The 27,399-nt window shown below is 43.4% G+C and overlaps 1 protein-coding gene across 3 annotated transcripts; it reads left to right on the top strand.

Moving 5' to 3' along the window:
• CEP55 (centrosomal protein 55) lies at positions 1-21,644 on the top strand. 3 transcript variants are annotated; one of them, XM_053312235.1, is made up of 9 exons: positions 1-122; positions 1,710-1,904; positions 3,440-3,703; positions 10,163-10,228; positions 12,695-12,836; positions 14,871-15,166; positions 18,076-18,144; positions 19,410-19,502; positions 20,655-21,644. In XM_053312235.1, the coding sequence occupies exons 2-9, from the start codon at positions 1,722-1,724 to the stop codon at positions 20,859-20,861; spliced, it is 1,320 nt and encodes a 439-aa protein (XP_053168210.1). In that variant the 5' UTR covers positions 1-122; positions 1,710-1,721; the 3' UTR covers positions 20,862-21,644. The 3 variants fall into 3 exon arrangements, with proteins under 3 accessions (XP_053168210.1, XP_053168209.1, XP_053168208.1); XM_053312234.1 differs by having other exon boundaries at positions 11-232; XM_053312233.1 differs by having other exon boundaries at positions 12-182.
• The last annotated feature ends 5,755 nt before the right edge of the window (positions 21,645-27,399 follow it).

Below are 27,399 nucleotides of genomic sequence, written 5' to 3'. Positions count from 1 at the left end.
CCTCCTTTTCCAGGAGCGTCACGGCAGCGCGGGAACGAGAAAATCGAACTGTGCTGCCGTTGGGGCGGGTGGGGGGAGGAGCAAGTTGCTGCTGCCGCCGCCGCTGCCAGAGAAGAATCCGAGTGAGTCCGTTTGTGTCTCTCCCCCCCGCCCCCGCCGCCTCGCGGCAGCACGGCAAGCAGGTATACAGAGACGGCGCTTCCGCGGTGTGGGAGGCGAGGGGAGTCCCACAGTAGGTGGCAGCCACCGGCAGTCCTGAGGAGTGGGCGGGTGGGCGCTGAAGCGCGAGGGGCCTGCTCCGCCACCTATCCCCCCCCCCCAAAAAAAACTTGCCCTCTCCCCACTAGGCGGCTTACGGCGTCCCCGGCGAGTGGCTGAAGACCAGGCTGGGCACACCGTGGGAAGAGAGCGAGGGGAGAGCTCAGCACATCTGTGCTGAAGTCGTGGGCAGAGAGAGAGAGAGAGAGGCTGTCAACCGGAGCAGCGTCTGTCTGGGGGCCCGTAGCCGCCGGCTTTGAAAGGGGCTTCCATGATGGCTTCCCTGTTGTGGTCGGTGGGGGTCCCATTTTCAAGCCCCCGGGCACTGCGGGCCTCGAAGAGTAGCCCTTCATCATCCAGCTTCTGTGTAGCTGCTTCTTTGCTCGCTCCGCCCGCCCAGTCAAGTCTCCTTTGACATCCCAGCAGGCGCTTATCTCAGTTTAAAACGAAATACGTGGGTCAGACTGTGACACAGAAGATCTGTGATTGGTTAGCATCACGCTCTTGTGCCTCGCTTTCTTTAATAAAGTGCACCCTCATCTGGCTGCCAGTTTCTTTAGAGCCGTAACCTTCCTTCCCCTTGCCGGGGTGTTTGCCCTGTGGGTGGGGGGAAATATCGCCTCCCCTCTACACTGCTGCCTAGTTTGAAGCTTGTTCATTGCATTTTATTTTAGCTGGCGATTGGAGGATCTCAGGCAGCCATGCATGCTGCTTGTCCCTGCTTCCTTGCTTTTTGGTATACTGTCATCAGGCCTTGGGGTGCCTAGAAGTCTGCTGCTATCTCTTTTAAAAATAGCATTTTAATGGCAACAGTGAATATGTTCAACACTCCTCGCTTAACTTCTATCCCCTTTGCTTAGCCCCCCATGAGGTAGTAGAAGCAGTTGTATTTATGGTGTGGTGACTAGCTACTTCATAACATTTCACTGTAAAGGGGATCCTAAATGCTTCAGAACAATGTTTGCAATTGTACTGTTGATTCTAGTTATCAGTCCGCAGTTTAGAGAAGTTGTAGACTTAAAATGTTGCAGTCGTTGATATTGGAAAGAGCACTGGCTATGAAATCTTTCTGTTGGCTTTGAGAAGAGGTGCTCTTCCATTGAACTCAGTTGGGTTTGCTTCTGAGTAAACAGGCATAGGATTAGGCTGGGACTTGCAAGTTCTGCAGCTTATTTTCTATTATTATACCATCCACGTGTATGGCATCTTGTAAAGTATGAGAAGATTAGTCCCTTCCCCAAGAGGCTTGCAATCTAGAAAACCACACAAGAGGAAGGGAAGCGAGCAGAAGGCAATTGATGCAGAAATGGGAAAGTAATAAAGGCATGGTAGGTGGGAAGAATATGCAGTTATTGTAGCTGCACTTAACCAACTGAGAGGCATTTATAATAAGCCAGTTTTGCCTTGGAAGAATTATCACACAGGTTATCCCAAGTGTGTTTCCCCCCTAGAAAATCTCAAATATGACATCAAACTCCACCAAAGAGATGAATATCGGCAAGTGGGGATTAAAATCTGGAGATTCCAAATCTGAAACCGAGTTGCAGCTATATAAGAGAGAAAATGCAACCTTGAAAAAATCTTTGGAAGAAATCCTTAAGGGCAAAAGCAAAATGACACCTGAAGAAAGGAAAAGACTTCTGGAGGTAAAATCTTAAAACTATGTGTGTAACTGCTGATTTTAATGAGATCGCTTAAACTCTGGCAAATTTTGAGGGGTTTTTGTTTTGCCTTTTTAATTGAAATTGGAATCCTTATATTGAACCATTGAAGTCCAAATAGACAACCACAAAGGCTTTTTGTTTAACAAGCCCTTTGGGAATTTCCAAAAGGATTGATGTATAGAGCTTGCTCCTTCACAGTTTGGGGACATCTACTCTCCCAGGATGTGTCTGTGAATAGTGGTGTGCACACAGTGATCCTGATTAGGAGCTCATAGCATCATAATGTGTATATTAGAAGCAAGTCCTGATGTTTTTAATAGAACTTGCTTCCAGGTAAGTTGCATAGGATTGCAATTTTGGTGTGTAAAATTGGGCCTTGGCTGTTTAGTGTGTCATGTGGCTGCACAAGAATCAAATCAATCTTTCTCTGTGGTATCAGCTGTCATGCATGTTATCAGAGTGGAGAGCAGGAGCTTCCAGATGTGTAAGATTGATCCTTCCAGTGTAAGAATGATTTGGTTCTTTATTACAAAACACTTCTGGCCTTGTTGCATCTTTCCCCAAGCATAGTTGCTTTTTCTCTTATGCTGTTCTGAATAGTGGCAAAAATGGTGACGCTTCAAATGATCCTAGTTATGCTAAGAGCTTTGTACTTCCATACACACAACTGAAGTCAGGGTGACCCTGATGTTGACCCTTTTAAAAATTATTTTTAATCTGTATGGTATCATTCAAGCACACAAAAGCTGTTGGTAGCTGTGTTTAGAAAAAATCCAAAAGCCATACTTAACTCTCAAGTTTGTCATATACTAGGTCCTAATAAAGGTATTACTAGACCAGCTTTATGGTGGCCCTCATGGTGGAGGATGGAGAATGAATTTGCCCCAGAAAATGTTCACTGAGCATTCTTATTACTGCAAGCTTCAGGGTAGCAAATTCAACTTAACTGTTTTTTACTATTCTTCCTGTTCAGATAGCCTTTTAGCAGATTTCTTTTGCACGTGTGCCCTTGAGTGTTATTCCTCGATACACAATACAAGTGTTATCTTCAAAAACTAGTTAGAGATCCAAAAGATCAGTAGGAATTGGACAATACACCTCTTAGCTTTCTGAATGCAAACTGTGCAATAGGGATGTGCACGAACCGGTTCGGAGGCCATGTTAGAGGCCTCTGATCCCGTCCGGCGGTCTGGCACTGAGGGGGGTCTACCTTTTTTTTTACAAAAAAAAGTTTTACAGTCACAGAGACTCCCTTATTTGAAATGAGAACTTCATTAGAGTCCTGAAGTTGGTGTTTAAGAACTTTCCAGATCAAAGTGATCTTCATAAAACAGAACTTCAGGCACTCTTGTTGCTAACAGTTGTGGCCTAGCTGTCTCTGTGCCTTAAAACCTCTAATTTTACCATGCTGCCTCCTAATGGTTGCTAGTGTGACTGACCTGTACACTTGGGAATATTTGATTTCAAACTGGTCTGGCTTATTTCTACAATAAAATACCTGCTTTTGTTTCATATAGAAAATACTTGCCCTTGAAACTGAAAACGAAAAAACAAAGAAAGAATTCCAGCTCCTGAAAGACAAGCTGAAGAGCAGAAGCAAAAATAATGAGGTTGCTAGTCTATTTGGTCAGCTAGAAGAGAAAACAAAGGAAATAGCGAAGAGAGAACAGCTACTTACGTCTCTCTCAGAAGAGGTGGATCGTTTGAAAAACCAATTATCTGCAGTTACTACAAAATGTGCAGAACTTGAAAATAGAGCTAGTAATCTCCAGATTTCCCAGGTAAAATTTCATCAGTTTAAGGATTACATTATGTGAGTTTCTGTAGTCTTCCCACCCAGCCATCCCTCTAGCACTGCTCTGCAGTACTGATGAGCAAGCTATTCCCACCTGTTCAGAATGATGTTGATTCAAATGAGATCATTTAGGCCTTATTTCTGAGCAGGTGTGGCTTATCTTACCTTAAGCTTGGCTCCAGTACAAATTGTGCCCTCAGCCGTGCTCCCTGAGGCTTCTGCTGCAGCCCTCTCTCCCTTGCTGTGAAAAGCAGGGTGATGGGGAGGGTTGCTTGGGGAAGACTGTGGTGATGAATTGAGAACCTTCTGAGTTGGGTCTCTAGTCCTGGCTTTTGCTCACCTATCTATGGTATCTTCTCACTACCATTTTACCCAGTGTTGTCTCAGTGAGTACATTGATTGTCATAGAGGGCAGATATCCTTTTTATTCTGGAGGAATAGCTGTGTTGAAACAAAAAATAAAAAGGAGTCTTGTGGCCCCTGCTTAAGCTCTTGTGATTAGAGCCCACTTTGTTCAAATACATGAGGGGTATCATCTGTTGAGAGATCTCTCTGTAAAGAGCGGGGGCCCAAAAGGCATGAAACAAGAGATGCAGTCAGATATTTCTTTGCAAACTCAAATGTATACTCAGTATATGGCAGTTTCCTATGTTCCTATACAAGATAAACCCAGTGATCCTTCACAACAGTAGTAACTGTTAGCATAAAAGTGTTCTGTCATCACCAGTTACTGTTGTGAGTAGTCACTGTACTTAGCTTGCATATTTAAAAAAACAACTTTTAATTTTAAAAGTGCTACAAGTTTCTTTTTTACATGATCACTAAGTAGCTGCTAGTTGCTTTTTACACATTCATGAGATTGAAGGAAAATGATGAAAGAAGGAAAGAGTTCCTGTTCAAATTAGCAGGTCCCCCACCCCTCATCTTTCAGAAAGGATCCCACAAATTAACATGGTTGTGTCTCTATACATAGAGGTGAGTGGAGTAAGGGGTTCTCTAGGAACACAAAGATCTGTGAATGATCTGAGCAAGTGCTGCTATCCCTGCTAACTGGACAGGGAACAGCAAATTTCAACTTGGTTTACGAGCCAGCTGTTATTTGTGGCTGCTACCAATCCACACTCTTCCCTCAGATCCTCTTCTGACACACAAGCAGAGGCCTTGGGAGAAAAGTGGGTCTTCTCTCATTTGTATTGAGATTTGAGTGCTGTTCTTACCTTTTCAATAAGGCAGTGGAAATGAGTCCTCTGGGGAGGACAATGGACATCTGTGTGGTGGTGGTGCTGGGTGTCTGAATTACCAGAGGGCTGGGGGCACTGGCCAGCTGGCAACTGGATTTGTAGATGCCCATAACTAGGCAAAGAGGCATATCTTAAAGTAGTGCTATCTAACATTTAGCAGAGTGAGAGCAATTCTCCCTATTCAGCACAGCTCAGCTTCTTTCCAGTAGCTGTTGCTGGGGTCTCCTTTGTGCTTTCTTTAGATGGTGAACCTTTAGGGGCAGGGAACCATTTTCTCTCTCTTTTTGCTTTGTAACAACTAGGGATGTTACATAGCACGAACAGGTTTGGACATCGGGTGGTTCGGAGGCTTGAAGGTGGGGGGGATAATTTTAAGGCTGGGGGCGGGTGCACTTACTCCTCCTTCCGCTTTCTCCCCGCCGGCGCTCCGTTAGTAAATGCTCTGGCAGGGCGGCAGCATACCTTCCTGCTGCCCTTTTCCCTCTGGCTGGAAATGCCAGGTGCGTGGGCGCATGCACATCACGCTTGTGTGTGCACACACACACACCTGGCACTTCTGGCCAAAGGGAATGGGGCAGCAGGGAGATATGCTGCTGCCCCGATGGAGCATTTACTAATGGAGTGTAAATTTACTAAACCCTTAAAGTTATTCCCTCCCTGCCTTCGAACTTCCCCCACCCAGTTCCATGCACATCCCTAGTAACAACAAGAATTTTTGTTGAAAAGTGTAGTACATAAAAGTTTTAATGAGATATTAAGTCTTCTGTTAAAAAATCCTCCCTAGAAGCTTTTAAATTCCATGTATTTCAATCAAGGCAAGTAATTTTAAACTTTCTGGAGTGGTTTGCTAGTGTAGTCAAGGTTAGTTCCAGTATAACAATCTCAAGTTGACCTCAGATTCACAGTGTTCCAAAGAATTATGTGCGATACAGTAGAACCTCCGTATTTGCAGGGGTTCCGTTCTCTGCTGCTACCATGAATACGGAGACAATGGGGCAATGGGATTGCGGGCCTCCAAATGGGTGGGGGAATGGCCCCCAAAATTGGGGTGTATGTAGTAGCTTACCATGGAGCAGCACAGCAATGCCCCCTGATAGCAAAAAACCATAAGATTTTTTTCTTTTGTCTTTTTTTCCTGCAAAAAGCCATTTTGAAGCTCCAAAATCTTTTCCAGCCACCCCCAACTCACAGATGTGCAAAAATTAACCCCTTCATTGCCATTTAAAAAAAACAACAAATATTGAGGTTGGGTCCCAATTCCCCCGAACACAGATACAGTGGTCCCTCGACTTACAAACTACTCGACATAAGTATTTTTCGAGTTACAAACGGCAGTTTTAGATCCGGTTTTAGATGGGGTTTCCTCGACTTACAAATTTTTAGATGGGGTTTCCTCGACTTACAAATTTTTAGATGGGGTTTCCTCGACTTACAAATTTTTAGATGGGGTTTCCTTGACTTGCCTGCCTGTTTACTGCCTGTTTATTCTTGAAAAGAAATGTTCCTGTGCAGTTTGCAAGCCTTACTGGGGGTCTGGGTCTTTTTTCTAGGCTCCGGAACGCATTAATCCGTTCCCAATGCATTCCTATGGGAAACCGCTTTTCGACTTACGAATTTTTCGACTTACAAATGTGCATTCGGAACGGATTAATTTCGTAAGTAGAGGGACCACTGTATGTGAAACTGCAGGTATGGAGCTGGTGATTAGCGAGGTTCTCCTGTATTCCTTGTGTTTAATATAAGTAGAAGTGAATCTAGATTTTATTTACACTTGTCAATGGACCATAGCACAATAAAAATAGATACAAAATAGAAATAACATCACACAAGTTCAAACTAAAGCAAGCAATAATAAAATACAATTAAAACCAATAAAAGCACAGCACAAGGAATGAAATAACTGCACAAACTCAAATTAAAGCCACAGCTTAAGTTTCAGAAATAGAAAAGGGGTGGTGGTGGATAAGTGGGTTGTGAGCTTTCTTGAACATCCTTTCCCAGACAACTTATGGGCTGTTGAGTCATAATATCTTCCATCCAAGAGAGGTTCGTGGCTGCCATCACTTTGAATTATACTTCCTGTGCCTTACCAACATGCAGACTCCATATCAGCTGTGACAGTAGCTGCAACTGATGCACATGAGCTGGCTGTGTGTCTGCGGGGCAAGGTGGGAATTTTTTGTTTTTTTCACCTTTTTTTTACGCTGCAGAACTGTAGCCTTGTGTACTTGAGCTTAAAAGATACTTTTAGCAATGACCATCCTCTATAATAAAAGCCTTGGGTGTGTGCCCGTGTCTCCCACGGCTGTTCTGGGCATGCGTGGAGCGCATGCCCAGAACGTCCGAGGGAGATACAGCCGCAGGCACCAGGCGGCCATGTTGGCTCCCGGGCCGGGTGGAAGAGAAGCAGGGAATGGGGAGGGCAGATGCGGCAGCGGCGGGAACGGCCCTGCCACTGAAACGGCTGCGGGCACCGGGAGGAGGAGAAGCGTGGACCAGGAAGGGCAGAGGCGCCAGCGGCGGGACCAGTCCTGCCGCTAAAACGGCCACGGGCACCGGGAAGAGGAGAAGCAGGGACCAGGGAAGGCAGATGTGGCAGCGGCGGGACCGGCCCTGCTGCTAAAACGGCCACGGGCACCGGGAGGAGGAGAAGCGGGGAACGGGGAGGGCAGATGCGGCAGCGGCGGGAACGGCCCTGCCACTGAAACGGCCGCGGGCACCGGGAGGAGGAGAAGCGTGGACCAGGGAGGGCAGAGGCGCCAGCGGCGGGACCGGCCCTGCCGCTAAAACGGCCACGGGCACCGGGAAGAGGAGAAGCGGGGACTGGGGAGGGCAGAGGTGGCAGCGGTGGGAATGGCCCTGCTGCTAAAACGGCCACGGGCACCGGGAGGAGGAGAAGCGGGGACCGGGGAGGGCAGAGGCGGCAGCGGCGGGACCAGCCCTGCCGCTGGGAAATACGTGGTGGGCCCAGCCGGGAAGAGAAGGACGCGATGCGGCCAGAGGAGGCGGAGATAGCTGGCCCCAAAGGTCTACTAGCGCCCATTATTTTAATGGGCTTAAAATCACTAGTAGTAGTATAAAATGTTTTAAAGCATTTGATATCCCATTTTTATTGGGGTGTGTGAAGAATTCTGTATTAGGAAGCAAAGGTGACCCCTTGATAGTTTGAGCTGGAGTCTGGCTCAAGGCTTCTGGCTTGTTCCCTAGCAACCAAGCTCTAGTGCTGAAGCTGCTGCATTGTGGTGTGGTTGTGTTCTGCTCCGAAAGCAAGTGCTAGAGTAGACCAAACATGGAAAAGTATACCCCTTCTACACAGCTTTTACTAACTGCATTACTAAAGCACTTCTAATCCTAAAAATCCAGTTCTGGGCATCTCTAGTGCAAACTAATACGTTTTTAGTAATTCATAGTTCAAGAAAGCTGTCTGAGTAAATCTAGTTCTTTGAGGGCTTTTGAATTGAGATGGAATATTGTAGAGAATTTTTATAGCAGTACCACTTAAAGTAGGTAGGTGGCAACAGAATAAGTTATAAAAAGAGCAACAAGCTTATTGTATGTGTTCTTGGTAATCTGTCACCTGCAGAAACAAAAATTAGTCCTGTTCTTGTAGTTCCCAGTACTCTAATAATGGGTTAGTAACTAATTTTGCATGCAGTGTGCCATAGCGGAATATTACTAATCAAGACAGTGGCCACAATTTAAGATAGAGTTAAATGCACTTTGACCCACTGATTTCAACAGACTTGAGTATGTCTGTGTTGAATTATAGCCAGAGTGTGGGCAAATACTAAAAATGCTGCTTAAAGTTGATCATACATGAAGTAGTAAGTCCCAGCGTTATATGGGTGTGGAGAAAAACTTCTACTGACACACAATATACCCCTTGTTGTAGAATTGGGTTTAATATTCTGGAGGGCTTCCTGTGACATTTTATGTGTGGTTTCTTCCCCTGGTTAAGATAAATCTTATTCCTCAGATCTGAAAAGTAGAGCCTGGCAAATTATGGTCACAGCATAAATAAATGTATAGTCTCTGATGGGAATATTGTCCCTGATACCTACAGTACTTTAGCAGGAGCAGCTATCAGTAGTTCTCTCGAACAGGGGTCCCCAACCTTTTAAAACAAATATACCCCTTCTATTGCAAACATTCAGCTTAGGTACTCATACAAGAAAGTGTGTATGATAAACTTAAACCCAATATTAAACCCAGTTCCAAGTTATGAGGCAGGCTAGTTCAGGCATTGGTTCGTATCCAGACTAGGTTACTCATGAATATTCCACTGAAATTAGTGGGGCAAGTAAAATTGTCCCATTAATTTCAGTAAGACTGCTTATGAGTAACTTAATCTAGATGTAAACCAGCGACCGGAGTAGCTGTTTTCAGAACTTCGTGTGTGTATGTATTTAAGAGTTACAGTTAGGAAGAAGGGCTACTCCAGTCACTGGCTCACATCTACAGTTACTCATAAGCAGTCTTACTGAAATTAAATGGGATTATGTACTATTAATTTGAATGGCAGTACTCTGCTAACTTTCTGAAGCCTGTCAGTCAGGCTGAAGGGAGGGGTACTGAGGATCACGTCAAGCTAACAATCCTCATAGGAAACAAATAGTGTAGGGAGGCAGGAGGGGCCTTGAGTACCCCCTGAGAGCCTTTCAGGTACCTCTAAGTTTACCAGTACCCCATTTAGAATCCTTGCCTTAGAACAGGCCTGCTCAGCTTAGGCTCCCCAGCTGTTTTTGGACTACAAGTCCCATAATCCCCAGCCACAGTAGCCAATAGCCAGGGATTATGGGAGTTGTAGGCCAGCATCTGCAGGAGGGCTGAAGTTGAGCTGGCCTGCCCTAGAACATCAATAACGCCTCTTCTTTAAAGGTGACAAAACCTGCAAATCTTTTGCCCCATAGCAGATTATACATTCCTGTCTTGAATGCAGAACTCTGTTATATAATGGTTCAACATGGGCAGTTTGCAATAAACTATAAGAAGAAACTGATAATTCTTCAGCAGAAATTTGATCTGGAAGGCACAGAGTACTGCAATGGTTTGAAAAATGATAGAAGTGTACCCATTACATTGAGCACACGTACTTAGAAACATGTATTCCATAAGGACGTTGTGTTTCCTTCTGCTCTGCAAAAAGTGCCATGTGTTCCCATCTGATGAAATAGAATACTAATAAATTCTTGTTTGTTACTTAGGAAGCTGCTGCAGTCTGTTCTGGATCACCAAGAAATGTAAATGAAGTTGAAATCTGCCTGAAAGATGTAAGAAATAAATTAATGTAATAAAAAACAATGGGCAGTATCCACAGTGACGCTCACACAATGAGCTGCTCCGCAAAGTTGCGCTTCCACTAGCAGAAGAAGAAATTCTGCATTTTGTGCAAGGTTCCCCATCTGCGCATGTAAGAGCTTCTGCAAGAGGTGGTGCAAGGAGTTCTTCATTGGCACGCACATGGTCTTGTGCAGGGGGGGTTGGAACAGGGGTGAACTTAGTGCTCAGTTGTTGCACCATGTCCTTTCGCTAGCCCAAAGCATTCACATTAGCTCATGTTACCCACTTTGTGTATATACTTCAGGGAAAAAGAACTAAATATAGACAAATCAGTGTGATCTGTTGCATATTTACTCAGAAATAAACCCCACTGACCTGAATGGAGCTTAGTTTCAAAGGTGTGTAGGAGTGCAGCCTGGGGATGTGCACGAATATCTTCGGCGTCGGCAGGGGTAGTACTTTAAGGGCGGGGGAGGGTGTACTCACCCCTCCCGTCGCATTTCCCCCGCTGGCGTTCTAAGCCCCTCGGGGCGGCAGCGTTCCTCCCTGTTTCCCCCATCGGCCGGAAGTGGCCAGAAGTAGCGAGTGCGCGTGCACCTGTTGCGTGCGTGTGCCCGTCTGCCATGCGCATGCACGCTCGCTACTTCCAGCCAACGGGGGAAACAGGGCAGCAAAGAGGAATGTTGTCGCCCCGAGGGGCTTAAAGATAACAGAGCACTGACGGGGGAAATGTAGCGAGAGGGGTGAGTACACCCTCCCCCGCCCTTAAAGTACTACCCTCGCCAGTGCCAAAAAAACCCCAGCACCGAAACGTTTCGGAGGCCTTTATAATGGCCTCCGAAATGTTTCGGGCACATGCCTAGTACAGTCTTCATGCAGTAAACTTAAGGTCATAAGAAACTGAAGAGCTCTGCTGGATCAGACTAAGAGCTATCTAGTCAGCACCCTGTTTCCAGCAGTGGCTAGCCAGACGTTATGGTCTCCCCAGGGCCAGAGGCAGGGCATCTGAAGAGGGCTAATACTGAAGAGTTCTGCAGTACAGCAGACTAACAAGCTGTGCTCATATGGCTAAAATGTAACAATTCAGGCAAGCAAACTTGCCCAGTCAAACACGATAAATGTATGAAGATGAAAATCCTGCATTAATATGTGATCTGCCATCAACAAATTTGCCGCTGTTGTCCTATGACACAAATTGAGCAGTTTATCCACCGAGTTGGTTTAACTCCTTATTACAGACTTGTATCTGTCTATAAGATTTATTCAGTGAGCGCAAGTGGAGAAAACCTCGACTCGAATCCGACAGATTACAACACAGAGCACATTTAAAGAGCACATTTGCTCAGGCAATATGTGAGGCAAAGAAGCGGTTCTTTTCTGCCCGTATTGCATCTGTGAGCTCACATCCATCGGAGTTGTTCAGGGTTGTGAGGGGGCTAGTATGTGCCCCCTTCCTTGAATCAGAATTTGGAGCCATCAGTTACCTGCTGTGATGTTTTTAATGAATTATTTGCAGACAAAATCTCTCGTATTCGGGCCCTTAGATGGAGACTCCCCAGTTATAGTGGTGCCTGAATTGGAGGTGTCCAGCAACATTTCTTATGTGGTTCGGCTGGGTCAGTTTCAGTTTGTGACTCCTGAGGATGTGGACAAGCAACTGATCTTGATTGGGAAATTTGTTGTTAAACGATTAGAACTTTGGGCCAGTTCAGATGTTACTTGGAACCGTGGTTAAAGTCTGGTTCCGCACAGAGTCCCTGTGTCTAGGGAGTGTGCGCTCTTCCCCTATGAGTCTTGGAAGAATTGTACTTTTGCTTTATGTTGGAATTGAACCAAGATCAGTCATGATGTCCATACCATCTGATCTTGATTTATTCTAATCAAGGTTTGAAGAAGGTTTTGCATCTAGCTTTATTTCAAGCAAGTTCATTAGAATAAACCATGATTAGTTGGTTTGAACAATGTGACCAATCTTGGTTTGTTTCTAAACTAAATGAGAAGTAGACTTCTTTTAAGACTCTCATGTGTGCTTGTGAACATTGCAGGGAACCAAACTTTAACTGCAGTTCTAAGTGATGTCTGAACTGGCCAGATGTATTTTGAGAATTCATGATGTAGGTAGTTGCCTTCAGTTACTGCAAATAATACAGTATGTAAATCTGTAAAGTTTTGTTTCAAAAAGAGTTAACAGCACTTCGGGAAACCTCTAAAATAGTTTGTGGGCACTACTTAAAAATAGTGGCACTGGACTGTTTCAAGTGAGCATTGTTTGCAAGAGATTAGCTAACTGCATCTAAGGATGGTGCATGTATGTGTCCTATCTTTACATGGTTTTCCTGATCTTTTTCTCTTGAAATGGGTTTTTTTGAATGCGGTGTATTTCTGGTACTGTAAAGGATACTGCATGATCTTTTTTAAAGTGTCTTATTAATTTTCTGATTCTCTTCACTGTAAAGGCTTTGGAGAAAAACCAACAGTGGCTGATATATGACCAGCAGCGGGAGGCCTACGTCCATAGCCTTTTGGCAAGAATCTTTGAACTAGAGCAACAGTTAGAAACTTTTAACCAAGAACAAGCAAAAGGAACCATGGCAGAAGGTATTATCTGACTCTTCAAAGTGAACAAAATTCACAGAAGTTATCAAATATTGAAGCTCTTCCAGATTAGTTTTCTGTTTAGCAATGGACGCTTAAAATGATGAAATCTACTTCTCGCTCTTCTGCCTCCCACCCTAGACACTTCCTGGTGTGAAAACTGTTGCATTGGAGAAATGTACTGATCATTGCTTAGCTGCCAGCATCCATTTAGGTTTACTTTTGCTCTTTATCTGGCTTCATATTCTTCGCCTTACAGTTACTCAAGACGTACATGTTAGCTTTTGTAGCAGACACATTCTGTTGTTTCTTGGATCTGCATTTTTAACTTGTTCATTTTTTAAAATAAAGTAAACCTAGGCGGTATGTACTTCCCTTAGAAGTAAAACTTCTACACAGCAGAAAATTCTGGGAAGACTTTTTGATGAAAGTTTACTGGCACTTGCTAACTTGTTTTTGCTTGTGCTGGTTTCTTAGCTTCCATTTAATACCTCATTTTATCAACTTTTTCTGCACAACCCACTCATGAAGCATCCTTCTGTTGTAAGCTGATTATTGCAATAATCGTTCAAGGGTTATGTACTGAGGTTCTGTGAGGAGGTCCCAGTATAAGCTACCCAGTAGTTCTGTCTTCAAAGGTTTTGGGTTCATAAAAACACCTGGAGCTATATAATGGGATTAGCCTTGTATTCAGGGAAGCCTAGTACTTTGGCCCTCCTGCAGATGTTGGAATAGAAGGAGCAGAATCTTGCAGTTACATGCGGGTAAAAGAGAGCCACAGGAAATGCTATCAGGGATACCACCAGTTGGCTGCTTCCAGTAAAGTAAGATGTACTTAGCCCACCTATGAAGCGAATTCATAATTGCCTCTTAAATAAGACATTGTGATTTTTGGCCAACTGTGAAGAGCAAGGCAGAGTCTGGAAGTGTCATTTTTGTTGCCATTTAGAAAACTTATATTTACTATTATTTATATACAGTTTGCCAACAAAGTTCTCAAATTGGTTTACATAAATGGGTATCCTGCCTTCTCTCTGTGTTGTCCAGGGAAACATCTTAGCCTCTTGGCAACCTTGTGTGGTGTTGGGCTTAGAGAGAGAATGGCTTAAGACTCCTCAGTGAGCCTCATGACTGAGTAGGAATCTGAACTCAGATTTCCATTTTAATATATAAATCTCCAGCGCTTTGAGTTGTCTCCTACGTGCATCTTCTGTGAGCAGAAGGCAGTTCCTTTTGAGCAAGGGTGGTGATTTCTCCCCCTCTCCTTCTGTATGTATTTCTCCTGTGCGGCATGTCACTTGTTCCAAATGATTCCCCAGCCCCTGGGAGCAGATTTGCAATCGTCTGAGGGAAGGGGAAATCGGTGAAAATTGCTCCCATCTTGAGTAAATAGAAATGTGTGCTGTATGTGGAACAACAATTTAGGATATAAGCCTCTGGTTACTATAGGCACAGGCCCTACTGGCATTAGGCAGTTCTTTCTGTTGATGCTGGCAGAGGATATCTCGACCAACACTAAACTTAGAAAAAACTCTGACTTGCACTGCAGTCCTGCTCTGCTAAAATTAATAGTTTTGCTTTGGGCTTGGTATCAGTAAGATTGCATCCATGGAATGTGATCATAGAATATTCAAAAGCTGCCCAGATGGGACTCTGCAAGGAGTGTTGCAATGGAATGGCTGAACTGAGATTGTCCTTGGAAGGGGGCCTGTGCTGTCTTATGGATATTAAACTAACATCTCTAGGGAGAGGCTCTTATCACTTCTAGTAACACCAGTATTCAATACATTAATCTGCAGTTGCAAATGACATTAATGTCCATTGCAAATGCAATGGGGAGGAAACCTCATTGAACACAGTATAACTTGCTTCTGAGTAAATATTTATAGGAGGGCTGTAAGTCATATTGATGGAAGTTTCCTGCCATTCAATTCATATTTCTGAGCTGCACTATGCAACTTTGTTAAGCATTTTTGCTGAATTATTCCCCCCCCCTTTCTATTTCATGTCTCTTATCTTCTGATGACTTTCTGAAAGGAGAAAAACAAATATATTATGAACAGATGTTGGCAGCTGCCAGAAACGATCTTGAGGCTGAAAGGCAAACTACAGCCCAGCTGCATTCTGACCTTAATGAATTCAAAAGGAAACATGAGCAGGAGGTGATGAATTTAAATAGCATGCTTCAGTCTCAACAGCAGGGTGACCTGCAGGCTCTTCAGGAGGAAAACCACATCAGAGGACAGATGCTACAGAGGCTTACCTTGGAAAATGAAGTTACCAGAGAAAAACTAGAAGAAGAAAGAAAACGGTCTCAAGTTCTCTTATCTCAGGTCAGTCTGCCATTGTTGCTGCGATTATCTATAATGTTTGCAAGATGCCTCTCTTTCTGAAGGTACATTAGGTCATGTAAAAGACTCTAAAAATAACACTAAAATCACTATCCACCAGTATTATCTCACACAATCAACCAGTAGCAGAAAGGAACAAAACAATTTAAATTAAAAAAAACCTGCAATCACAGGACCAGTGAATACCATAGCCCAGAACCAAAGGGGTAAGAAAAAAATGTCAATAAAAGTAATAAGGGTACACATTAAGGAGAACAAAATAAAGGCAGAACCGCCAGTCTTAATCAAATCAGTTCAGTGTTTCTTCTAATAGGGATTCCCAGACGTTGTGGACTACAACTCCCATCAGCCCTAAGCTAAAGTCATTGTAGCTGGGGATTCTGGGAGTGGTAGTCTACAACATCTGGGAATCCTTGTTAGAGGGAACACTGCTGATCATTTCATGCAATTCCAGTCTTATTGTTGATTTGATTATTTAGATTATAGTGCTACTTCAATATACCCATGATATATGATTTTTAAAAAGATAACAACTCCAATATAGTTAACACTTATGGTGATTAAATGCAAAACCCACGACCCATATTGTTCAGGTAAACTCCTTCCAGAACTTGCATTTAATTCCTTCCAGAAAATTGGACCAGTGATTAAAAACTGTCACATGCAAAATTTTTAAAGAAAAGTCATGATTGAGAGTTTTCTGAAATATCACTTCCAAGAACACTTCATGGTTATTGGCTTTATTCCCTAAAAAGCTAAGCATTTCCTTCCCTGTTCTGTGGACAGAAGTATTGCCGACTAAGCAATATGTGACCAAAAATGAGCTATGTGACCAAAGTGCTCTACTGCTGCACATAGCGCTTATATCTGGAACGTGGTGACTCTTGCATGAACTGAATTCTGCTTCGATCATTTAGAGAAGGCTTGGTGACTAGTGGGATATGTGAAAATTGGAATTAGAATACTGGAAATAAATTTCAATATGAAAAATGGCAGCAACTCTCACTTCTCCACTAGGCATCATGGGAGAAAGCACAGAGGGGTGTGCAGGTTCCTATGGCTGGGAAGAACCCCCAGTACAAAGTACTGCTTCTCCAAATTTGTAGGGCAAAGAGCTTCAGATGCATGCTGCCTTCCTCCTGCCAGCAAATATTGGCAGTAGAGAGCAGCATGCAGGTGTAAGAGCTCTTGGGAGTTTGAGCTGAAAGAAAGACAGCAGCAAGCCTAAAGCAGAGAGCATTGTGCCACCAGTGCTTGTTCTCCAAACCCAAATGATCTATCTTTCTTCTTTCTTCTCGACTACAGTTATATCTGGTGTATTGTGTGGCAGATGTTTGTCTGTAGTCGAAAGTCCCATAATATTTTTACATCTTCATTTTCTTCAACTTTTTCAATTTTATGGTCCCACCAATTCTTGGCTACAGGTAGCTTGTATTTTTTGCAGCAGTTGTTGTTGTTGTTGTTGTTGTTGATGATATTTATATCCCGCTCTTCCTCCAAGGAGCCCAGAGCGGTGTACTAGAAGTGACTGACCCAGAGTCACCCAGCAAGTATCATGGCTGAATGGGGATTTGAACTCGGGGCTCCCCAGTCCTATTCCAGCACTCTAACCACTACACCACACTGGCTCTCAAGCCATACATTATTATACATTATAGCTCTCAAGCTATCCATTACTCTATAATGTATCTTAAATAGAAAACTATCTTTAGACATATTTTTTCCTCAAAAAGCATTTTATTTTTTAAAAAATCTGATTTAAATTTTAAAAACCTGATTTATTTTATTTTATTTTTTAAATCATTGATTTTTATCCACCCTGATTTGAATGCACATTAAGTGCATATTCTGTAAGTAGCACAGTGTAGATCAGGGCTGTTCAACTTTGACCCTCCTGCAGAGGGTCTACAACTCCCATAATCCCTGGCTATGAGTCACTGTGGCTGGGGATTATGGGAGTTGTAGTCCAAAAACAGCTGGGGAGGGGGCAAGTTGAGCAGGCCTGGTGTAGATGGACAGTTTCTGTATTTAGCTATAGGCTGATTTAGACTTGCCACAGAAGGCTGCTTCCCTCTTTGGATAGGGAGAAGAAGTATAGGTGTGATGGCGGAAGGATAAGTGCCTTATGTAACAAAAGGTACAAAACGTAATCTGTTCACACGCTTACACGTCTATGGATTTAGGAAAACCCAGGTAACTTGGACTATGGGGTTAGGTTCCTAAGGGGGATAAATGGGCCAAAAACTATTTTGGAGTTTAAAAAAAGAAAAGAAATTGGCCAAAAATCAGGCAAAAATGGCTTTTTAAAGCCCTTAAAAATCACCGTGGTTGCTGGCTGAGGTGACACATTTTACCTTCTAAAATCGTTGCAGATGATGACAGCCGCAGCAGAAACAGTGAGGATTGCATAGAGGCAGTGGCGTATTTTGCCTTCTCAAATTGCCATGGAGGCGGCCACAGCAGCAGGGATTGCAGTGGAGGCAGCAATGGGGACTCCTTCTCCCTCCAAGCCTCTCTTCCAGCTGACTGCAGGGGCTGGTCTGGAGCCCATTTCAGGCTTCTCTGAGCACGTGGCAGTTTGAAAAGGCAAAATGCACCACCGCCTCTATGCAATCCCCGCTGTTGCCGCCACCTCTGTCATCATCTGCAGCAATTTTAGAAGGTAACGTGTCACCTCCACTGCTATCCATGGCTGTGGCCAACCTGTGGATACGCAAGTCTTTCTCTCCCCCCCCAGCCCCCGCCCCCATATGCCGAGGTTGGTTGCCTATTCCTCAGCTGTGGATATGTGAAACTGCAAGTGCTGAAACCACTGATAACGAGGTTGCCTGTATTTGAAAGCTGCTTGTGCAACTGTTCATTGTTAATATAGCCTTTTGTTCCTGTCATAGGTTGAACTGCTTCACAGGTCTTGGTTAAACCAGCAAGAGGATCCAAGGATAGCCATTTTGGAACAACAGGTGCCAAATTTCACTGTTCCTCTGTTGACATAACTATTCTTATTTTCTCAGTCTGAACAAAAATCCATAAGCATAATAATATTCAAGATTCATTTTAATCCTTAAAGTTCTGCTGTGCTCCAAGCAAATGAATTGTTTCCCAATATTAAGTGTGTGCATATCCCTGGTGGTAGCAATTTGTCTTGGTATTAACTTGAGGTTTGCTGATATACATATTCTAAAACAGGATAAGGATTTAAAGAATGGTGCTCTGTTCTTGTTAACTTTTTGAAGATTAGCTTTATAATAGGGCTACACAACTTTGGCCCCTCCTGCAGATGTTGGCTTTCCAACTGCCATCATCCCTGAAGTTTAGCCGCTGGGAGCAGTAGTCCAAAAACAGCTGGAGGGCTGAAGTTCAGTAGCCCCACTTTATAGAGTCTTTTGACACAAGCCATGATGTACATGTAAGTTTTAGCTTTATTTTAAATAGTAACACCACTACCGTGTCAAATAAGAATATGCAATGTCTAGATTTATTACTTGTGACCTTTCATATAATAGTTACAAATTGCTTTTTAAAATATGAATTGCATCCCTATGTATTTTGTGATAACCTTTATCACTCTTCATTAAAATAGGTTTGGAAACCAAGAGGTTCTTCCTTAGCACAGGGGTCCCCAACAGGGGGTACTAGTACCGCAGGGATATTTCATATCCCTCAGAGCACTCCTGCCTCCCCATGCTTCAGCTGCACTATTTGTTCTTCATCTGAGCATTGCTGGCTTAAAGACAATGTGTCCTCAGCTACGTGCCCTGCAGAAAGGGAGGGAGGAGGGTGAAGATCCCCCTTCTCTGCTCCTGATTGGCTGGCTGCGTGTCCCCCTCCCCTCAGTCTGACTGATAGGCTTCAGAAAATCAGCACTGAGTCCTGAAAAGTAAACTAGTCCCATTAATTTTAATGAGTACTCATGAGTAACTTAGTCTGGATATAAACCAGTGACCAGAGTAGTGATTTATTTGTGTATAAATACACTCACTCATACTCCAGAAATCTCTGTGGGGTACCTGAGCTGAAGCTTTGTGACACAAGGGGGTACACTTTTTTTAAAGGGTTAGGAACTCCTGGTTTGGCAGGTCTGTGTATGATCTGAACTTTAATTGGACATACTTAAACAATAAAACATAAGACATTGCATGAGCCCTTTAAAATGACCTCTGTTCATAGCATGTAATCTACAAAATGTTGGAACTTCCCTCACTGTTTACCCTACCTTTCTTGCCAGATCCAGGCATGCATGTCTAGCTTTGAAAATGAAAAGCTTGATCGTCAGAACTTACAGCATCAGTTGAATAAAGTTCTTAAAGCATTGCATAAGGCAAGTGAGCAATTAATTCATCTTGAGCCCTCAGTAAGTAATGAAGCTTGCTTCTTCTGGATTCCTTACTTCCCGCTTTCCACCTACAACATGCCTGTTGGAGTGCAGATCTAAACTGGCTCAAGAACAGGAGTTAGTAGTATGGCATCTGCTGAGTGTCTCGTGCCTCTGGGCATTCTGTGGGTGCTCCTAAGCAAGTGGGATTTGGTTTATCTAGTGCAGAACACACTATCTTAAGGACCTTTGCTTTCATTATTTAACATGTGGGAGAAGCATGTGTGTCTGCTGAAGACTCTGCTCTTGACAGAGCACAATTTAGATAGGACTTCAGTTTCTTTATCTACATACCAATAGATACTATCATTTCCCACTCCTATTGCCCCTCATATATCCAATTGTAATGTTTTTCAAACTCCGCTTACTGCTTATCCAAAATCCTTAAAAACAGAAGTAGTCTAAAAGCGCATTTATACAGTAATTGCAGACATTTTTAGAAGCACTTGGCTATTCAGCAGCAGTATATATCCAGTCCTGCTCACGGGCTTCCTTGTTAATTCCATTTAGCATTAAGACAGCCGAGGTTCATACTTGCTTTCAAAATAAACCAACTGACAAGTTCCACCAAAACTGAGATAGGGCCATTAGTCTTTACATTTTAGACCTTTAATAGCACAGGCTTCCTGTTTGTTTGTTTTGTTTGTTTGACTATCTGTGTGCCTCTTTCATGTTTATCAGTTGTTTGTCTTTTGACTGTTTTTTAATCAAAAAACTGATCTCTAACCTTGTTACTGCAATTTTTACCTGTGCTTTTATGTAGCTGAACTAGTCTTGTAGTACTATGCAGTATTTTATTCTAGGGCATATATATGAGCTGCTGTTTCTCTATGTGTATGTATATCATTAGATTGCTGAACTGAAAAGCATATCTTTTACTTGAAGAATAATAGCTTGTAGAGCAGTTTTCTACTATTCTGGCAAATAGTAGTTTTTCACTATAATGTATTTAGCTATACATATACATATACACTTATGTATACATATACATATGCATATACACTTCCCCATAAAGAAGTACTGCCAAACTGCATGATTTATCATACACATTTGGTTATGCATGGTTAACAATACTAATTTGTAAATTGAATATTTCAGAAGCTTCCAGAGCATGGTTGTAAAGAAGCATTGCACAACTTCCAGACTGCCTTTGAAGACAAACTAATCATACAAGACAAAAGTTCTTCGCCAAAACGTTCAGATCTTCTTAATGAAAGTTTCCTGGAGTGTCCCAAGTGCAAAGCACAATATCCTACAAGTCAGCACAGAGAGTTACTAACTCATATTGATAACTGTGAAGATTAAACACAAGGGCAAACCTGTAAATGTGTCTTCTTTGCACCCAGATGTTTTAACTAAAAATATTGGCTTTTTAAAAAACAGCTCCTCAAGATTCTAAAGGACTTCAATTAATACTCCAGCTAAAACGCTTAATTATATTATCCTTTTTTAAAAAGGGGTGGGGGGAATGATCTTCGCAATGATGACGACAAAAGCAGTGAACAACTTTGTTTCAAGCATGATACCTTAAATCCTAAACTACTGATTGTATTTGCACTGTTAGGGCCAGCAGAAATGTTCAATTAGTTTGATCTAGTTTCCATAGCCAGATAGTCCATGCAATAAATAAATAATAAATGTGCAAAATAGGACTGGCAATCTTGAGGACAGCTGCAGTTTGACTAGAAGATTAATATATTCTGCTACATATTGTCTGCCTTCAGAAATGTTTCTGTATTTCATTATCTTGGGACCCTCTAATATTTGCAGAAAGAACGGTCTCTAATATGACTCTTTGAGGGTGTAGACCATACTTTTTTTAGTGAGGGAAGCTGTACTGGCAATCAGGTGTAGCTGAAAATAGCTACAGTAGTCAATTTTCTAACTTGAATTTTAAAAAGTGTCGTAAGTATGAATCCAAACTGGATAGCATCAATGTGCCCCTTGAGCTTGTTGCAGCCATTTTGTTTCTTCGAAACACATTCCTGTTTGCACTCCAGTATCCCGCAGCTAAAAGCTAGGGATATAATTTATCAGGGAACATGTATAAGGAAATTGCTTTAAAAATAAAATTGGCGATGCCTGTGATGTTCTGCCTGTGTTTGGTACTCGCTAAATAGCTATGCAAATTAAATTCTGCCTCTGTGCAGTGGTGTGTGCTTAATGCAGATCCTCAGACTTTAGGAAATTGTGTTCCCTCGGGGAAATGTCTTGACTACCAAGCCAGAGGTTGCCGGTTCGAATCCCCGCTGGTATGTTTCCCAGACTATGGGAAACACCTATATCGGGCAGCAGCGATACAGGAAGATGCTGAAAGGCATCATCTCATACTGCGTGGGAGGAGGCAATGGTAAATCCCTCCTGTACTCTACCAAAGACAACCACAGGGCTCTGGAGTCACCAGGAGTCACCACCAACTTGATGGCATACTTTTACCATAAGGGGAGGGGATCTCCTGCATGGCCTCTAGTCCAGTTCCTGCCTTTCACCATGCCAGTTCTCTAACCTGAAATAACTTGGCCTGTAACAGTAATTTCTTGTCTACAGAAATCCCAGTGAAGTATTGTTCCACACTTAAAGCAGTGCCTTCACTGTTGGTAGGATTTCTGCCAATTAGGCATGCAAAGTTGTTTGTAGCACAATCACCCTGCTGGTGTGACAGACCCCATTCTAAGAACAGATATGATTGACAGCATTGCAGTGGGTGCTCAGTTAGTGAATTGGATGTTATGCAGCAAAAAAGAAAAGGATGGAGATGCAACTTGGAATGTCTGGCTTTGAGCCAGTACAATTCTGAGGTGGTTTTTCTTTTTCATTTGGGGCTCAATATTCAATTTTGTGACCAACTTACCTGAAAATTGCACTCAATAGTATGCTCCTCCAATCTTGCCAGGGGAATAGGAAGGGGACATCGCTACAAATCAGCAGAGATTCTTCCCAACTTGTTTTCTATCTACTCAATATTGTTTGATGACTTGGAGCACAGAGGTATCGGGCCTGGCAGTGACAACATGCTTTATTGCAGGTTGCCAGACTGCATGTGGTGTTGAAAGAAGCATTAGACCTGATAGGCTTAGTTTATTTCTTTAGTTAATAGTTAGATTGTGTCTGATAGCAGTTGTGAGTAGGGGGGCCTTAACCCTATCCCTCATGGTACCAAAATGTGGGACCCTGATCCAGCTACTATTTATCCCGGGGGGAAAGCTGTCTTCCAAGGTAAGTATCAGCCAGATCAGGGCCCTGTGGATTGGGACTGTAGGGAGGTAGGGCCCAATCTGACTGCTATTAATGTAAGAAAAACAAAGCTCTTCAGGGCTGCTAACCATTGTTATTATTGTTGAACACATTTTTATACAGCCCCATACACAAGTCCCTGGGTGGTTTACAATCTAACAACACAACAATTATAACAGTTTGAAATGCAGATACAAACTCTAAAACTTAAAACTATAAACTAAAAGCCTGACTAACCAGGCATGTCTTCAGTTTCTTCTTAAAAACATTCAGAGAAGGGGAGGCTCTAATTTCATTAGGAAGTGCGTTCCACAGTCCTGAGGCAACCCTAGAAAATGCCACCTGCTCAGTTGGTGGTGACTTGAAACTAGGCAACTACAACTGGACCTTCCCAGATGATCTTAATAGGTGGTGGGGTTCATGAAGAACCCGCTTCCTATTAAGATCATCTGGAGAGGTCCAAGAAAATGTGCATTTTCTCCAAATAAGATATGGCTATGGTTGACATGGGTTTGACTAGCTTGCGGGGGAAAGCTGACTTCACTGTGATGGGAACAATTACTCAGACGTAATTTGATGCATTATCTTCTGTCATTTTTACTTTCACTCCATGGACTTTATTGGAATACATATCTAGGTTTCAGTTTTAAATGGTAATTGTTAGGTCAGGTGATTCAAAAATAGATATATGATTACCATTGTAAACTATGAGTAACAGTAATATAACTTAATATTCTTGAATGACCTCACATCTTCAATTTGTCAATTTACTAATCTTTTTTAGGAGGTTGTACTGACATTAAAGAAATATTGTATTCCAGTTCTAAATCTATAGCCTTGATGTATCAAGCAAGCATCAAGCAAGTTAAACTACACCCATGTATTACTTGATAACAAAATAGCCATTTGGGGGGTAGAAAAAAGATGAAGCCTGGTTTTCAACATAAAATCAACTTATATAGAGTTTGAAAATATCTGTTCGCTTGCATGCTGGTCCAAGATGTATTGCCATTGCTTCTCTGGTTCTATGAAATGCTGTCTTTTAATTGCCTGGAAAATGAAGCAGCGTGAGATGAGTGCCCTGTCAAAAACCTACCCCCACCCCGGCAAGATTTATCGTTCCTGAAAAGAGCAGGCAAATGCATTCAGTAATGGAGTGGTATGGCAACTTAGTCTCCTTAACTCCCCATTCTGCTTTAGTCAAGAGTCTGGGGGAAAGTCTTGTCTATTTTGTCTGCAATTTCTCTGGGTATTGCAATAAGAGATTAAGGTTACCATTTGGGCTGGAAAACAGAAAGATCTCTGTAGGGATCCATGGTCCCTCAGAACTGGGTTTTCTACACAAGAGGCCCACAAAAGAATCTATAGCTCCGTATAGGTGCTCTCTGGCCCTTTTAGGCATAGTGAACCTATAAAGCTAGCTGTAGAGTGCTTCCCTCTTCAGTTTTTTTGCTGCTGCTGCTGCTTGTGCTGCCTCATGAAGGGTCTGCTCCTGTTCCCTCGTTCCTGTGAGAAAGTGAATATTGTTGTTTGGACTGTTTCCTGACAACTCTTTAATTCTTTGTGCTTCGACTTGGACTGTGTTTTTGACTAATCTTCATTCTCAGATTTATTGCTATTTGGATTGTTTGACCTCTGACTGTCTTTTTCTGCTCTCTGTACTGTGTTTCTGGACTTGGCAATTTATCTCTGATTAGGTTGACCTCAGATAATTTTTTGGACTTGGCTATGTCTGCTCCTAAAAGTTTTAAAAGATGTGTGGCCTGCAGGGGCACTATGCCCTCCTCTGACAGCCATGCTGACTGACTCATATGTTTGGGGGATAGTCATAATACCAGTACCTGCAAGGTCTGTCATTTAAGAAAAAGACCCATTTAAGCAGGGGGATTATGACTGAAGGCCTCTTTGTATGAAAATATTCTCTGTCTGGGGACCCTGAGGCCATGTCCGTAGGCGCTGCCAAAATCGGCACCATCAGCATCCACAGTGGCGCTGACCCTATCGACGTCCACCTCATCTTTGAGTGCAAGTTTTAAGAACCCCTTGGAGAGAGTCTGTGAGCACTCCCAGAAACATAAGCATGACCAACACCACTTGACTACAGGAGAAACGCACAAGAAGCGTGAGAAGCACGCTTCATCCTTGACACAGAGTTCAACACTCTCAGCTTTGCCAAAGTCGCTCTCGGCCCCAAGATCGATGCCTAAGTCGTCGTCTGCTATTAAGACCCTGTCACTTTATACAGCTCAGCTGACCACCTCGTTTTCACCTTGGCCTTTGTCTTCTTCCAAGTTTCTGACTTCGGGAGCTTCGGTTCCAGCCCCCTCAGCGTCAAGAGACCTCAGCACTCCAGAACATTCCTTGATCTTGGTGCACTTGGTGCCGACTCCACTGGCATCAACCCCTACTCTTCTGGCTCTGAGGCATGCAACATCTTTGACGCCTGTGCCTCCTGTTTTGGCATTGACATCAACTCCTTCGGACCAGAGGCACTCACCCTCACCAGCATCGATGGCTTTGGTGCTACCATTGACACCACAGGTGTGGACCTTTCAGCGCTGAGTTGACTGCTCTTCATCTCTTGCCTGTGCGTTTGGCACTGCCATTCACGCTCCCTTTACATCTCCCTGGCATTGCCATATGACTTCCAAGAATACAGGCTATGGAAATCGATGCATCTCTGGGAGACTCTTCCAGCACCCTTTACTCCAGATCCGGCAGATCCTTTTAAATACCCTGCCACACCGGCTGCCCTTTCGAGGCCCGTTATGCCAATGCCCAGGGCTCCACCGCCTATGTCTGAGCTCCCATCTGTGCCTGTGCCAGGTCCAGCAGCTCCTATGATACCATCTGTACCTGCACAGCCTATTCCTCTTGCGGAACCCCGTCCCAGGACTCTGTTACTAATTCTGATGGGGAGGATTCTGATACTGATGGGGAGTCTTCTCATGTGTCTGACCCTGACTCTGAGTCTCGGAAGCTCCACTGGGCACATCACCAGACGAGAATGTGGCAAACCAACCATCTAATTCTCTGACGGAGGAGACTTAATCCTTCCGGGTGCAACTACAGGAGATAACAAGGGCTTTAGTCCTTGAGGCACCCCCTCCTGAGGATACAGTCAAAGATCCTGTTTATGGCTATAGGAAACATAGGAAACTGCCATATACTGAGTCAGACCATTGGTCTATCTAGCTCAGTATTGTCTTCACAGACTGGCAGCGGCTTCTCCAAGGTTGCAGGCAGGAATCTCTCTCAGCCCTAGCTTGGAGAAGCCAGAGAGGGAACTTGGGACCTAGATGCTCTTCCCAGAGCGGCTTCATCCCCTGAGGGGAATATCTCACAGTGCTCACACATCAAGTCTCCCATTCATATGCAACCAGGGCAGACCCTGCTTAGCTATGGGGACAAGTCATGCTTGCTACCACAAGACCAGCTCTCCTCTCCTATCTTTCTACCACATCTGTAGCTCAACCAATTGTGTTGCCCATGCTTCCAGATCTGGTGGCTGCTTCCAGTGCGGCTTGGTCTGCTCCAGTAACATCCGCTCTTGCTAGTAAAAAGATGGAGAGTCTGTATCGGGTCCAAGAGGCTTCTTGTCCATTTCTGTTCAAACACCCGGCACCAAACTCACTGGTGGTAGACAGCGCAGCAGGCAAAGTCCACATGGAAACATTCAGCACCAGTGGATAAGGAGGACTGGAAACTGGACTCTGTGGGAAGACGGTTCTACTCCTCTGCTTCCCTTTCCTTAAAAGTTGCCAACTACTTGGCCTGCATGGCCAAGTAGCAGCAGTCCTTCTGGGACACGTTGAAAGAGTCCATTGCTGATATTCTTGAGCCATTTAAGGCCAAATTCCTATTGACACTCTCCAAGTCTGCCAGTCTTACTAGGCCGCATCTGAGTACAGGTAAACACCTGATGGAAGCAGAGTCCAAAAGTGCCGACTGAGTCCATCACCATGCCTGGCTCAGGTCCATGCCTTTGGAGCTGGGCATGAAAAATAAAATTGTAAATCTGCCATTCGGCGAAGGACAAATTCAAATTCAGTTTATTACGATCATAGATCAGCACACAGTTCAGAACCCCAAAAATGAACATCGAGACCAAAGCATGCGTCTATATAAAAATACACATAAAATATACAATTAAGAACTATTACTAAGAACTATACAATTAAGAACTATTACATAAAATACAAAATGGAATAAGATAACAAAATCAAACAAAACAAATTAAGAGCCTCTCTTAACCATCTCTGATACACTATGGGAGAGTCTTAATCACAGCAGTACAGAATTTGGCCACCAGATGTGAGACATCAGTATACATATCAGAAAGAAATAAGTTTCTATAAAACTCAGAATTATTTGGATATCTAAAAACAAGAAGAGCAATAAATCTAAGATGCAGATCATGATTAAACAAGCAATACAAAAGTACATGACCTACTGTTTCAACATCACCATTCTCACAAGGACACACTCCCTCCAAAAGAACCCTCCTAAATCTACAGTCTAATACCACAGAGGGCAACACATGCATCTGGGCTAGCGTCAGGGCTCTTCTGTGGGTTGGATATGTCAGATTATACAGATAGTTGGCTGG

The sequence above is a fragment of the Hemicordylus capensis genome, chromosome 3 (assembly GCF_027244095.1).
Source record: "Hemicordylus capensis ecotype Gifberg chromosome 3, rHemCap1.1.pri, whole genome shotgun sequence".
In the NCBI taxonomy this organism is placed as follows: Eukaryota; Metazoa; Chordata; class Lepidosauria; order Squamata; family Cordylidae; genus Hemicordylus; species Hemicordylus capensis.
This window is presented reverse-complemented; position numbering and strand designations above follow the sequence as displayed.

Coding starts and splice junctions, on each gene's coding strand:
- CEP55 (XM_053312235.1), top strand. CDS start 1,722: ATGACATCAAACTCCACCAAAGAGATGAATATCGGCAAGTGGGGATTA. Junction 18,145..19,409: donor TAGCCATTTTGGAACAACAG/GTGCCAAATTTC, acceptor CTTTCTTGCCAG/ATCCAGGCATGCATGTCTAG. Junction 19,503..20,654: donor TTCTTAAAGCATTGCATAAG/GCAAGTGAGCAA, acceptor TGAATATTTCAG/AAGCTTCCAGAGCATGGTTG.